Here is a 13223-nt window from a genome sequence, read left to right as displayed (position 1 = left end):
AACGGTGGTGGGTGTGGAGAATTGGTCGGGTTATGCCTTACTTTAAGCAACAGAGTAACCACTTTTAAATATTTCAAAATATTTAAGAGTGGCTTTTCAGGATTTCCCAGGACTTCCGTGAGGTATAAAATCCTACAGTTTTAAAGATGATCGGCTCCAGAAGTCACCAGCTCCAGCCTGGCTCCTCTGAAACAGTCTGCTTCCTGTCGGCCCTGACTCACCCCCTTTCCTCTGGGTGTGGTGAGGAATTCTTCCCAAACTTGCCAAGGCACCCTGTTCTGTTAGTAGGGCCTTTCAGTTAAAAAAAGATCTTTGACCTTGAGCCAGAATTTGGTCATCTTTGCCATTCCTCATTCCTTTCTTTGAATCAGTCAATCTGTTGGTACCAAAACAGAAGGCCTTCCTGCCTCTTGAGAGCGGCCGTTATCCCTTGTCTGGCTTTCCCGAGTACAGCCCTCTGCCCTCACTCAGCGTTACAGCACAGATCCTACCATCTGGCTGGGCGCTCTCTCCGCAGGTGTCCAGGGCTGGTGGGTGTGGATGAGGTAAACGTTATTAGATGTTAGCTTGCCGTTTGTCTCCATTTGTAGCCCTTAGTTACATTTGTTCCTTCAACTTTAGGACGTTGCCTTCCCGGGATGGGTTTCTTGCTTTCTCCCTGGGTGTGGCTTAAGCCATCAGATGACAGTAACTCTGTTGGGGGTGGACTTGGTAGTTGAGAGCAGGACTTTGGCAGGAGCGATGGCTCGGCAGTTTAAGATTGTTGCTCTTGCAGGGAACCAGGGTTCTGTTTCCAGCACCCACATGACACCTCACAACTGCCTGGAATTGCAGTTCAAGGGGATCTGACACCGTCTTCTGGCTTCCAAGGGTACCTACCTATGTATGCTTAGGCATACACATAAATATATCTTAAAAAAAAATTGATCAATGTGGCCCTTCAAAATGTCCTATCCAGTAAACTCTTACTGGGGTATATTTTTCTTGTTAGGGAAAGAGGAATTTTCTCTAGGGGAAGTGCCAAAACTATTTAAATTAAGGAAACAGCTTTAAGTCTCAAAGCCAGTACCAACACAACATGCTGAGAATGTGTTTAGTGTTTTAAAGAAAACGAAATGAGGTGAGAATCTGGCCTTGTATGTTTACACATCTTGGTTAGCATGTCCTGTTCTGTGTCTGGGGTTCTATGGGTGTTTGGGGGACACTGCAGGACCTCTCACACATGGGTGTGGGTGCATGGTAGACTTCAGAGGTGGGCAAACAGGAAACTGACTTGCCAGTTCCTGGCAGGACAGCCTCAAGCGAGTTCTCTAACTTCTCAGGCAGGGTCAGTGCCTTTGAGGGGCAGTTTTGAGAAATGAACTAACCAATCCTCATTACAACCTGGTAAGTATAGCCCAGAGAAAGCAACTGTTAGTGTATTATGGAATGAATAGCCTCAACTGAGCCTCCAGAGAAAGAATCTTATATGGTGCCAGCATAGCCCACCGACGGTCCTGTTACACCTTACACCACTTGCCAGCTGCCTGGCTGGTCCGCCTCTGGAGTTAGCTTACAGTGCACATGGAGCCTCTGGCCCACTGCTCTCTTGTTCTTGCCTCTAGCCTTTGCTTAGGAACCACTGGAATGGGGCCATCTTGATGTTCCGTCCCAGAAGGTCTGAAGAAGCCCACTGGTGAAAGCAGCAGAGTCTCTGGCCACGTCTGTGTCTGGCCTCCAACATCCTGGTCTTTTCTCATGGTCACGTGGGTTCAGCAGCCGCTGGCCCTTCTCATTATCCTTTGTCTCCTTTTACACCCAGGTCTATGTTTACTTCCCTCTTCTGTCATTCATCCTATAAAAATCCAACCCACCTGGCTTCCCAGAGGGAAGTGCCTGGACTTTGCCTCACCTTACGGCAGTCTTGCACCTGCCTCCAGGGGAGTATTCTTGCAGGCAGGTGGGCCACAGGTGGGCCACAGGTGGGCTGCAGATGGGTCGCAGGTGGGATGTTGACACCTGTGCATTGGCTAATACGCATCTGCTCTAGAGCTCCAGAATCTCATGAGCAAGCAAAGCAGCTAGTCCAGGAAAACACATTTTCATTTTATTTAAAAATTATTTACAATTTATTGAGTCTTCATAAATGCTTTATTTTAAAATCTTTTTTTAAAATGTATTTTAACCTGAAGAAAATCTGGGGGACTTGGGAGCTAGGGCAAGAAGTGGTGACAGGTCCCTTAGAGGTTCTGCAGAGGGAGGGGCTGATGCAACAGCAGTGGCCTGAGCCTGGCTAATGAGAGGGAACTTGGTTCACCCAGCAGACTCCCTTGTGGGATCTTGTTACTCATCACTTACTGGCCTAGGTCTGAGACACCCAGCACTAAGCGCTGGCACTGTATTCTGAGCAGGCAGGGAGAGGTGGCTTCGGACTTAGCTAGAACACATGCATGGCTGAGCCTCAGGACAGCCAGGCTGAAGGGGCATGTGAAGTCAGTGACACACACAGAAGACGCATCTCTGGCTCCAGTCTTCCCTCCTGTGGGCTATGGCCCTCTTGGCAATACCTACTGTGGTTTTTGGTAGACAGTGGGCAAAAGTTATATGTGATGTAGGTTGTGACCCTACTATGTGATGTGCCAGGAATTTCTGAGGACCCTGTCTTGGTGGGTGCCAACCTTCCCCCGTCGATAAGAATGCCTGACCACTTATAATTAAACACTCTTCTCAAGTGTCCCAGCATTCACTCTGCATTGCAGAAACTTTGGGCTGTAAGTTCCATTACTATTTAAAACTGTTAAAAAGCCTTCGTGGATCTGGGAACTCTGAGAATATTAAGAAAGCTTCAAGTCTCTGGAAAACACACAAAAACACTAAATTCCGACAGCTTAAAGGGCTTTTTAGTCCCCTGGAGTCAAACTATGGACTCCCATGGGGTAATGGCCCCAGGTTAACAACCCCTGAGTTAAAGATCCTATGGGCAAGTATTTTCCTGTGACTGAATGGGGGAAGGATGGGGGGAGGCAGCTAGGGAATGGTTTGGAGATTCAACAGGCGTCACTGAACCTCTGGGCACTGACTGGAGGTGTGCAAGGACAGGGTAGGAAATAAATCGGAAACTTAAATGTGACTTTTAAATTTTCCCTTGGCCTGGCTATGTTTCCCAACACCTACATGATTCTTGGGACTAGATTTGTATGGTCATTCTGCCATCTTGTGGTTATGATTAGAATTGCATCTGTCCCCAACATCCAGGACTAAAACCCCTGGATCTGATAGGTTTTTTGGAATACTTAACCTGACCAGCAAGGGATGTAGTAAGAGGCCTGAGGTGGCGGGGTATGTGAAAAAGAAAAGTGAGCGTTCAACATTCCTGTGTCAAGCACAGTGAAGTCCCGTGACAGCACGGAGCATCCTTCCTGGCCGACCTGGGCACTCTTTGGTTTATCATGGCTACACAAACTGTAACAACTTACAATCTTTTCATGTAAGTTTTTTTTTTCCTGCTTTGATTTTCACTTAAAACCTGAAGTTCTGTGTCTGGCTCACAACTTGGTCTCTGTGTTCCCTGAACCTCCTCTTCTGAAGCAAGCTTATTGAGAAATTAATCTCTGGAAGCCCAAACTGACATCCCTGGGAGACAGAGTGACTCAGGGCTTCCTCTCTCTTCATTTCAGCTGAACTGCCCTTCCCCAGGCTGCGGGGAGAATCCACTCACTAACAGTGAAGAGTCCTTGTCTCTCTGTCCATCCCTGGAGCTGATTTTCACACTGGCTCCTCTAGACTCCAGCACACCTCTGTGCCCGCATCACTGTCTGAGCCAATGCTGAGTATGACCTATTGTAGAAAGCGTTATTTTGTCCTGGAAGAAACAAAAGTGAATTCCAGGACATGGGTCTCCTGTGGCCCAGGGACACCAAGAAAAAAGACTATCACTGGGAGCCTCAGAATGGCATTGTCAACTTGGTGTCATCCCCTGGCCAATTCTAGACTATGCTACAGACAAAACCATTTCTAGCATCTTCCATTACAGGCATCTCCTGTGTCAGACTGGAGGCAACTCTTAAAACTTGCCAAACTGACTGAGGGGTGAAAGGTGGAGGGTAGAATGTTCTGTCACCGATGGGAGGCCTGGGGGGAGCGAGTGACGGGAGGGTGGGTCTTCCCCCAAAGCCTCGGAGTCTCACACTCAGCCATGAGGGAAGACCTCGTCATGTGATCAGGGGTGTTAAATTGGAGTTTTCCTCAGAGGCTCTCTCTCCATCTGCTGACTTCTTTCTTTTCCGGCCACCTGAAAAACAGGTTGTCAGCATCTATCTGTGGCTAGGGAGGACAGCAGCCTGAGGACTCTTCAACACAGATGCAGGAGGGGAGAGACAGCCCTGCCTTGGAGCTCACACAATGGAACCTGCATTGCACCATGGTGCTGATGTCAGCACATTTACACCTTGATGCACTTTCCCAAAAGAGGACTGTTTCTGAAAAGCTGAAATCCCCAGCACTAGCTTATGGTAGACGGTGCACAGAAGGGATAGAGGTAGGCCCTGAAATGCCTTCTCTCCCTTCCCTGGAAGGCCCCAGCTCAAGTGACTGCCAGACAGCACAGAGTACTAGTCTCCCAGTCTTTATGTCTCATGGACCACAGCTGGTGGCTAGAGCTGGGAGCCATTCCCAGGGCCTCTGGTTCAGAACATCTCCCGCCTACGCTCGGTCAGGTGATGCTGACTGTATAATGCCCCCGAAGACAGACTTGTTTCCAGCTCTTGGGAGTTTTCAGGAACATTTTCATCCTGCACTCTCTGCCGTTGAACTCTGTCTCACGAGGATATTACTCTTTCCCCTAGTTAAAGAATTATTTATTTCATGTATGTGTATTTGCACATGTGTGTATGCTTGTGTGTGGTTGTGTGGGTGCCACAGTGTACAAATGAGGCCAGTTCTCTCCTCTCACCACGTGGGTCCTGTGCTCAAACTCAGGCCCTCAAGGCTTGGCAGCAAGCATCTGACCCATGGAGACATCTCCTGGTCCTTTGCTTTCCTTTCTTGGAGTAGACATAGAGTTTTATCAAAGGACTATATAGTAAATATTATGGGTTTTACAGGCTCTAAGGTCTCTGTCATAATTGTTCAATCTTGCCACTATGGCTACATATGACAAATGGGCCTATGACCCAAAGGTCCCTACCTATTAAAAAGAGGTGAGGGAGATTAGAATTTGACTTCGAAACAAGTCTCTAGACTCTTGTCCTAGGGGATCACCAATGTGATGGGACAGATTTGAGCTGTTTCACAAGGGTGGCACTGCCTCTGGGAAGACTGGCCTCACACACTTTTCCTACTATTTGGTGAGGAGCTTTGGTCTGGGGGAGAAGATACTCACTCAAGGTTCTCAGCAGCTTCTTGCCCATGGTTTCCTCCGAGTCGCTGCTGCAGGGGCTGGCCTCTGGGTCCAGGGGGATGTTACAGCATTCAGGATCCGAAGCTGAAAGGAAAGCAGACTCAGGTCTTCAACCTAAATGTCAGCATCAAGCAGAAAGATTCTGAGAGTGACAGGGTTGAAGCGTGGGGCCTTTCTGTGAGTGATAGTGTCAGAGAGAGAGAGAGAGAAAGAGAAAGAGAGAGAGACAGAGAGAGACAGAGAGAGACACACAGAAAGAAACAGACAGATGACAGACAGACAGACAGGCAGGCAGACGGACAGACTCCTGAAAGGTGTTGTTTGTTAGCTGGCAAATGACATTTTACTGCCACAAAAGGAACAGACAGACAACAGGGACCTGTAATCCAACAGGGACCTGTAATCCAGAGTCAGAATAATTATATCTCCTCAAATACCATCTGGTAGGAGAGGGAGAAAAATCCTAAGTGTTCTACCTAGTGTTTGTGCCAGACAAAAAGCACATGTAAGGCCACAAGATGTCACTTTCCTATACCTGTAAAACCAAGTTGTCAGCCAAAACAGGGCACATGCCTGTGTCTTCTTAGAATCTTGGAGCCCAGAAATGATCCAAGCCTTACACCAATTGAAATCTGACCCTGGGAGGCAGGGTGGTGTGTTGAAAACTGACCTGCACCAGAAGCCCTGATGTGGAGTCCACGTCTAGCATGGTCTTTGGGTATGGGTGACCCATTTTCCAAATCCTGGGACTTGGATGCCCCAGTTATCTTGGTTCGACACATGTTGCCTTTCTGATCTTCCAACCTTAGGAGTCTTTCTACATCTTTGCTTTGTATACTTGGTGTGGAACAGGCCAGGCCTGAAGTACTGTGTAGAGGAACTACTGGCCTAGTAGGTAGGTATATGGAGTATCAAACACTTGGGGTCTACCTCAGTGAAGCAAGCCAGATCTCACTGCTACTGGGACACAGGGAGTTTTGAGCAACTCCGTTGTCAAGACAGAAGTGTACCAAGTCTCAAATGAAGGGATCTGAAAATGCAGGAAAATCCCCACAAACTGTGGCTTGTGCTGTGGCCCAGAGGAAGGGGAAGAGCCCTACCAGTGGGAGTAAGGGCTGATGTCAGCCTTCTTATTATGGGCAGTTCTAATATTTATAGAGCGGGATACCATACACTGATGTGCCTGACATAGGCACTATGTCACTTGAAACTGCCTTATGAAATAACAACATTGTTTATACTTATTCACTTGCTCAAGGGAACTTCCTACTAAGGAAACTAAACCTTAGAGTGAGTAATTTATTTAACATTGCACAGTTCCTAAAACCCCTGCTGTGGTGGTACATGCCTGTAACCTAGCCATGGAAGGCAGATGCAGGAGGCTCAGAAGCCCAGGGCGATTCTCTGTACAGAGTAAACTTGAGGCCAGCCCAGATTACAAGATACCTTATCTAAAAAAAAAAAAAAAAAATCCTGGGTTGGGCTGTTAGGGTCTGAATCCAGGCAGAAAATACTGCTACCATTGCCCAAGTTTTCCTGGAAAGATGAACTGGATTGGCCCAATACATGATAGGTGCTCAGTAAATGCTGACCCTGCCCCGTGTGTGTGTGTGTGTCTGTGTGTGTGTGTGTGTGTGTGTGAGAGAGAGAGAGAGAGAGAGAGAGAGAGAGAGAGAGAGAGAGAGAGAGAGAGACAGAGAGACAGAGACAGATAGATAGACAGGAGCTGGAGACCCAGGACTCCCCCAAGCCAGAGTAGTGATCTCCCTTTCTGCTCTGGACCCAGTCCTGACCTGCTGTTGTGGGAACAGCGACAGGGGACAGTGAGACTTGCTGTGTCTTGTGCTCCTCAAAGTTGGGCATCTCTTCTGGGGGGAAGGCCATCTCCTCCATCCTCAGGTACACCACCTCACCTGGGCTTCTCAGACCATCTGAGCGGCTGCCTATGGAGGGCAGTAAGTAGGTTACCTCTGTGCCTTGGAGGAGGCCTTGGGCTCTGTGAGGCACAAGATAGCTGCTGGGCAGAAGTGGAGGGGAAAAGTAGGGGTTTTTATCAAAGAACAGCCCAGCCCATCCACCAGACTGACTCACACGGCAAGCTGCTCCTGTTGCTCAGGAGTGTGAGGACCGCATCATCCTTTGGAGTCTGGGGTGTGCCGCGGGTGGTAGGGGCCTTGGTGGAGTCCCCATCAGTGAAGGCTTCCATATCTGGGGATTGGGGAGAGCTGTCCATGTGGCAGGCCGTGAGTGCATTCTGGTACTGCTGTCGTGTGATCTGGAAGGAAGTAGACAGAGGCTCAGGAGAGCTACCCAGACACTCCATGCAGCCTGCTTTCCTGAGCAGACAAGCTCCATGGGACGCTTTGGAAAGCCCGGTCTGAGGCCTGACGTCATGAAGCGGGAGTCCTATCCAAGCTGTGGTAAGCCCAGCAGCAGAAAGACAATGAACAGACCATTTACTTGCTGGCCACAATTGTGGCCAATCCTTCAATTCATTTTTATTTGCTATAGACTTTGTAGTGTACTTGGGAGAACCTGCACGAACCTGTTCTGGGTTGCTGTAGTGAAATATCTGAGCCTTGTGCTTTATATAAAAAAGGTTTATTTAGGTCAAGGTCCTGGTGGCTGGAAAGTCTAACCAGCATGGGGCTGGTGCTTGGTGAGCGCCTCCCTGGATGCATCACAGGGGAGAGATGTAGAAAGGGAACCAACTGACTGCAGCAAGGGGCTAAGCACATAGGCCACCCTTGTTGGACAGCAACCTGACTTCATGAGAACCAATCCAGTCCTAGGAAAAACACACTAATCCAAGGATGGTGCTCCCCCAAACCTATTCACTTTCTGCCTCCAGAAGATCTACCTCATAATATTGTTTCATTGGGGACCTTGTTAACCTTTGGGGGACATGGTTAAGCCATATCCAAATCAGAGGATGTGGGCCATACAGAACTATGACTCTCACATCTCAGTATCAGACTCAAAGGGCTTGTTACATCCAGGTTTCTGGGCCCGATTCTGAAAGCTTCTAATTTACTAGGTCAGGATCTGAAACAGAATTTGAGTTTCTAGAAAGTTTCATATAAGGCTACAGATACAGTGGCAGTCTGGGACCCACAGGCTGAGACCTACTTAACTGAGGCACAAGTCCTGCTCGGTGTCAGTTCTCTCCTTGTGAAACATTTCAAAGGACACAGCAGCACTGTGCTCATAACTGGCTTTGGTAGTTTCCAGGCAAAAACTCTGCTTTATACTTTATAACAGAAATGTAGGCCTCAACTCACCATCTGCACAAAGCTTCAACAGGGTCAGTGCTCTTGTTGAGAACACCTCATGCCTCAGCCCCTGCCTTCTTCCTTCACTGAGAAGTCTGAAGCCAGGTTTCCAAAAGGACAGGAAAGTTTCCTACATGAGGCTTGATGAGCCCAAGAAAGCAGCTGACCCTACCATAGCTGTGTTCTTTATAGAATTATTATTTTTTTTGTGTGTGTGTCTTTGAGTTTGTATACACCATGTGTGTTTGTGGTGTCTCTCTGTGTCTGTGTATGCCATATGTGGGCACCTGTGAGGTCAGAAGAGGGCGCCAAATCTCCTGGAGCTGCGCTTACAGGTGCTTGTGAGGGTGCTGGGAACCAGGTCCTCTGGAAGAGCAGTAGGCACTCCCAAATACTGAGCCATCGCTCCAGCCCCCAGCTGTGCTCTTTAAAATATTAATTTGTATTTGTCTTCTACTTTAATCAAATAAGGCAAACAAATCCTTTACTCAGAGAACATAGAAGGAAGCTTGCTGTCTGCTCAGCACCCATGGCTCAAGTCTTGGTTTTGCCACTTTTGAGCTGGGTAACGCTAGCCAGATCACTAGCTGCTCTGAGTTTGTAAAACATGCCAGAGAAACTTATTACATTCCCCCACACACCTCTCAATTTGATTTTGTAAGAGGCACACATTTCAAAGACAGGCGTCAAACTCATCATCTTATTCCTTCTAAATGGTCTATGACATGCCATGAGGTAGGGGAGGGGAGGGAGAGGGAAGGGGAAGTGGGAGGGACAGTGACCCTCAGTCACAGTGGTTTGGTGGTGCTGGGAAGACAAGTTCAGAAGCTTGGTAGAGTTAAAGCCTTCAGTAAGACAACAGCCCAAGAAGACAGCAGGAAGAGGCCGAAGCCAAGCAGTGACAGGGACTGGATAAGGATGATGTGCTGGGTGGGGAGTGGTTGCCCTGGACACTGGATACAGGGTAGAGTTTGGGGGCGGGGTCTGCATGTTAGTGAGTAACTGTAGAGAAGGGAAGGTACCACTGATTCCTATCCTTTCTGTTCTCATGGCCTTGCTTTCACACTGCTTTAAGAAAAAGATACTTTTTAAACTTTAAAGTTCTGCTGTGCTACCGCATCATTGTGAGAAAACAGCTGTTGACATAAAGGGCTAGAGAGATAGCTTAGCAGTGAGGAGCGTTTGTTGTTCTTGCAGAGGACCTGGGTTCGATCCCCAGGAATGCACATCGTACACAGACATGTATGTGAGGAAAATACTCATGCACATAAAATAAAATGAGTAAACCCACAAAAACCCAAAGAAGATTAACTATTGACAGAAACTCTGTCCTGAAAAGCAGTCTCAGGCCCAGGTCTTTTTTGTCATTTCTCTCCCATTGGGCAAGTTTTGGTTTTGGTGCTAGGAGGTAAATCCAGGGCTGGTACATGCCAGACAGATGGGGTACTACTTAGTTACACTCCCAACCTCAACAATGGTTCAACTTAGCATGTTACTGCTAAATCGAAATATTGTCTAGTAGTTAAAGAAAATAGAAACAGGCCGACCAGAGCTATAGTGTGACACCCTGTGTTCACATATAAACAAACAAAAAAAGAGAAACAGGCAAAATAATGTTCTCAGCATGGCCTTGATGGTTAACCCAGAACTTGGGCAGCCAGACTCTTTTCAAGGTCCCTTCGCTGCACTGCATCTGCTGGCCTTCCATACCCACTTGTGGAAGTGCCCCCACACGACACTGCCTTAATCCACCTCTGGTTCCTTCCCATATTTTAAAGGTCCAGATATTATCCAGATAATATAGTGCTTTAAAAATGCTATGTAATTTAGTGGTCTAAAAAAAAAAAAAACCCCACATAGTTTAGTGGCCTGAAAAATGCTTCATAGTTTAGTGCCCTGAAAAAATGCCACATAGTTTAGTGGCCTGAAAAAAAATGCCTCATGGTTTAGTGGCCTGAAAAAAAATGCCTCATGGTTTAGTGGCCTGCACTGATCATTGTCATTAACTTGTTTTTCTCCTCTTAACAACTCCCAAGGCAGTTTTATATAAAAACATTTACATATTTATATCTTGAAATTTTGTTTTAATCTAAAACTTTTTACTTAATGTATCTTGTGTGTTTTGCCTGCATTCGTGATTGTGCAGCATGTATATCTCAAGTGCCTGTGGGGCCAGAAGAGGGAGTTAGATTCCCTTGAACTGGGGTTACAGATGGTTGTGAGCTATTGTGTGGATGCTGGGAATTGAACTCAGGACCTCTGGAAGAGCAGCCAGTGCTCTTAACCACTGAGCCATCTCTCCAGGCCCCATATTTGTATCTTACATTCAAATGTATCTAACAAATTACACAGTACTCAAAGAACATTGTTAATGCTTAAGAAATACCCATCAATTGGCTGATGGAGCTAAGCATGTTCCAAAGACAACCTTTCTTTCTTTTTTCTTTTCTCTTCTCTGATGCAATGCAATATGTCTTAGCAATAGTTTGAATTTAGATTGTCTTTCATACTTTGACCAGTTAATAATCTAAGCATTTCCTAAATTATTATTTTGAGATTAACAAAAGGTAATATTTCCCTTTTGGGCATGTTGACTTAGCAGCCAGTGCACTCAGAGGCTAGTGGATGTCTCTTGTCATATTATGAACTTGTGACTTGGAGATAGCTTACTAGCCTTCAAAACAGGACCCTGCAATTTAGGAATTCCACCACTAGATGGTGACGGGAATCAGGTCGAAGTTACATAACACCATAAGGTAGTTGCCAAATGTTCTTAGCTTAACAATGATGCCTACAGGACAGATACTAAATGAAAAATAAATAAACTCACAAGGATTCTTTGGGGGCTTCATAATGTATAAACATCTATGAATCATGGCTTTGTTTAAAACCTTACCCAGAAAACCATAAGATGTGCCTTTCTAGCTTACTTTAAACTTGTCTTGAAATCATATTACTCCTGAACGTAATAATTTGGGAACTTTATTGGACAAGGAAGGTCACTCAGGACCTTTACTACAGCCAGCGGCTGGGGCTTGGGCCTGGGAAAGCACTTTTGCATGCAGTGTTCGCTTTATGTCCTCAGGGACTATAAGGTAGAACACTTGCCTGGGTGTCTGAGGCCCCAGAGTCAATCCTTAGCACTACAGAGAGGAAGGGAGGAAGGGAGGGAGGGAGGGAGGGAGAGAGAGAGAGAGAGAGAGAGAGAGAGAGAGAGAGAGAGAGAGAGAGAGAACGAGTGAGCGAGCACATTGGGAGAGGAATGTGGGGGAGTTGCCTCAGCGAGGGCCCCAAGCATCTCTTGAATTGGGAGGAGGTGATTTTTAGCTCATGGCATAAAAAAAATTGTACATTACACAGCAAAGGAAGAAACAAAATGCTAACACATTTGTCTTGAATTTGAAAAGTGTCTCTCAGTAGGACTAACAGTTTTCTGAAGCCATAGGTTTAAAGAGAGTTTGACTAATGCTTTAATTAGCCATCCTTCTCAATTTTAAAATGTTGAGGTGGAAAAAGGACTATGTTTGGTGTTTCCCAGCAGCCCGGCCCAGAACATGACCCTCTAGTGTGACAAAAAGAACATGTCCTCCTCAGTTCTCCTGAGATTTGTCCCTGGGTTCCGGTTCCAACCACCACTCTCTCAGGATGGGCAAGTTTTCCTTGTTATTTGTGGAAAGTCACCTTTTCTTAGCTCCAGGGATGGGGACTCCTCTATCAGAGGCTCTCATCTCAGTCTGATTGTCCTATCCGGTCCATTCAAGACAAAGGACACTCCTCTCAGCCCTCGGCCTCATGGCTGCTTATTTAAGCCCGATGGTTAAAGGGTCTTCTTTCTTTTCCATCCCACAGCCAAATGGACACTGATTTTTTTTGAACTTCAGTCATAAATGGTGCCATATGACCCTCAAAATCTACACACTACTCGCTGACACCTAATCCTGGAGGAGAAGGCATTCAGGAGCGGGCTTCAGGAGGGGATCAGCACGCTGACTTCTCTTCTATGTGGGCTTGCTCTCTTTCTCTGCTCTCTAATGTCTGAGGACACAAGGTCCATGAGGAAGTGGGCCCTCAGCACACTGAATCTACTGGCCCTGTGACTCTTCCCAGGTTATAGCAGTGTAAGTTGTACATTCTATGATAATTTGTGACAGCAGCCTGAATTGACTTAGCTGAACAGGAAGACTCAACAAAACAAAACAAAACAAAAAAGGGAGCCCTCCTTCCCCCACCCTCCCATCTAAAATGTTTTAAAGTTGAGAATGGTGGCCAATTAAAGCATTAGTCAAACTCTCTTTAAACCTGTGGCTTCAGAAAACTTTTAGTCCTACTTAATGTTTTTTTTCCCCCTATTGCTGGGGAAATGTACTAAAAATAGAATCCAAATGCCATATGCTGCCCCGGAGGGCCCAGAGGCTCTGCTTCTTCCTCTCCATTCCCACCACACCACCACCTGCCTGTCACAGGCCAGGGCTCCCAACTACCCCACTACTGTCTACTGTCACCTCTCTTCTGAGCATTCTCCCTCCCCCTCTCTCCCTCTTCAGTTCTCAGCAAGTGTCCTTTCTTCAGCCTGC

The 13223-nt window shown here is 46.8% G+C and overlaps 1 protein-coding gene across 3 annotated transcripts in view; it reads right to left on the bottom strand.

Annotated features, from left to right (window-relative positions):
• Window positions 1-2064: 2064 nt before the first annotated feature.
• The window catches only part of Cnnm1 (cyclin and CBS domain divalent metal cation transport mediator 1), a 55538-nt gene continuing 44379 nt past the window's right edge, over window positions 2065-13223 (bottom strand). For all 3 annotated transcript variants that reach the window (XM_034518204.2, XM_034518213.2, XM_076921739.1), the window contains 4 exons: window positions 7469-7652; window positions 7171-7320; window positions 5360-5461; window positions 2065-4270 (listed from right to left, as the gene is read on the bottom strand). In XM_034518204.2, coding sequence (XP_034374095.1) covers window positions 4191-4270; window positions 5360-5461; window positions 7171-7320; window positions 7469-7652 — 516 coding nt within the window. In that variant the 3' untranslated portion in view covers window positions 2065-4190. The remainder of the gene's footprint in view (window positions 4271-5359; window positions 5462-7170; window positions 7321-7468; window positions 7653-13223) is intronic.

The sequence above is a fragment of the Arvicanthis niloticus genome, chromosome 1 (assembly GCF_011762505.2).
Source record: "Arvicanthis niloticus isolate mArvNil1 chromosome 1, mArvNil1.pat.X, whole genome shotgun sequence".
Classification (NCBI taxonomy): domain Eukaryota; kingdom Metazoa; phylum Chordata; class Mammalia; order Rodentia; family Muridae; genus Arvicanthis; species Arvicanthis niloticus.
The sequence above is the reverse complement of the archived record's forward strand: the minus strand, read 5'-3'. Positions and strand labels throughout refer to the sequence as shown.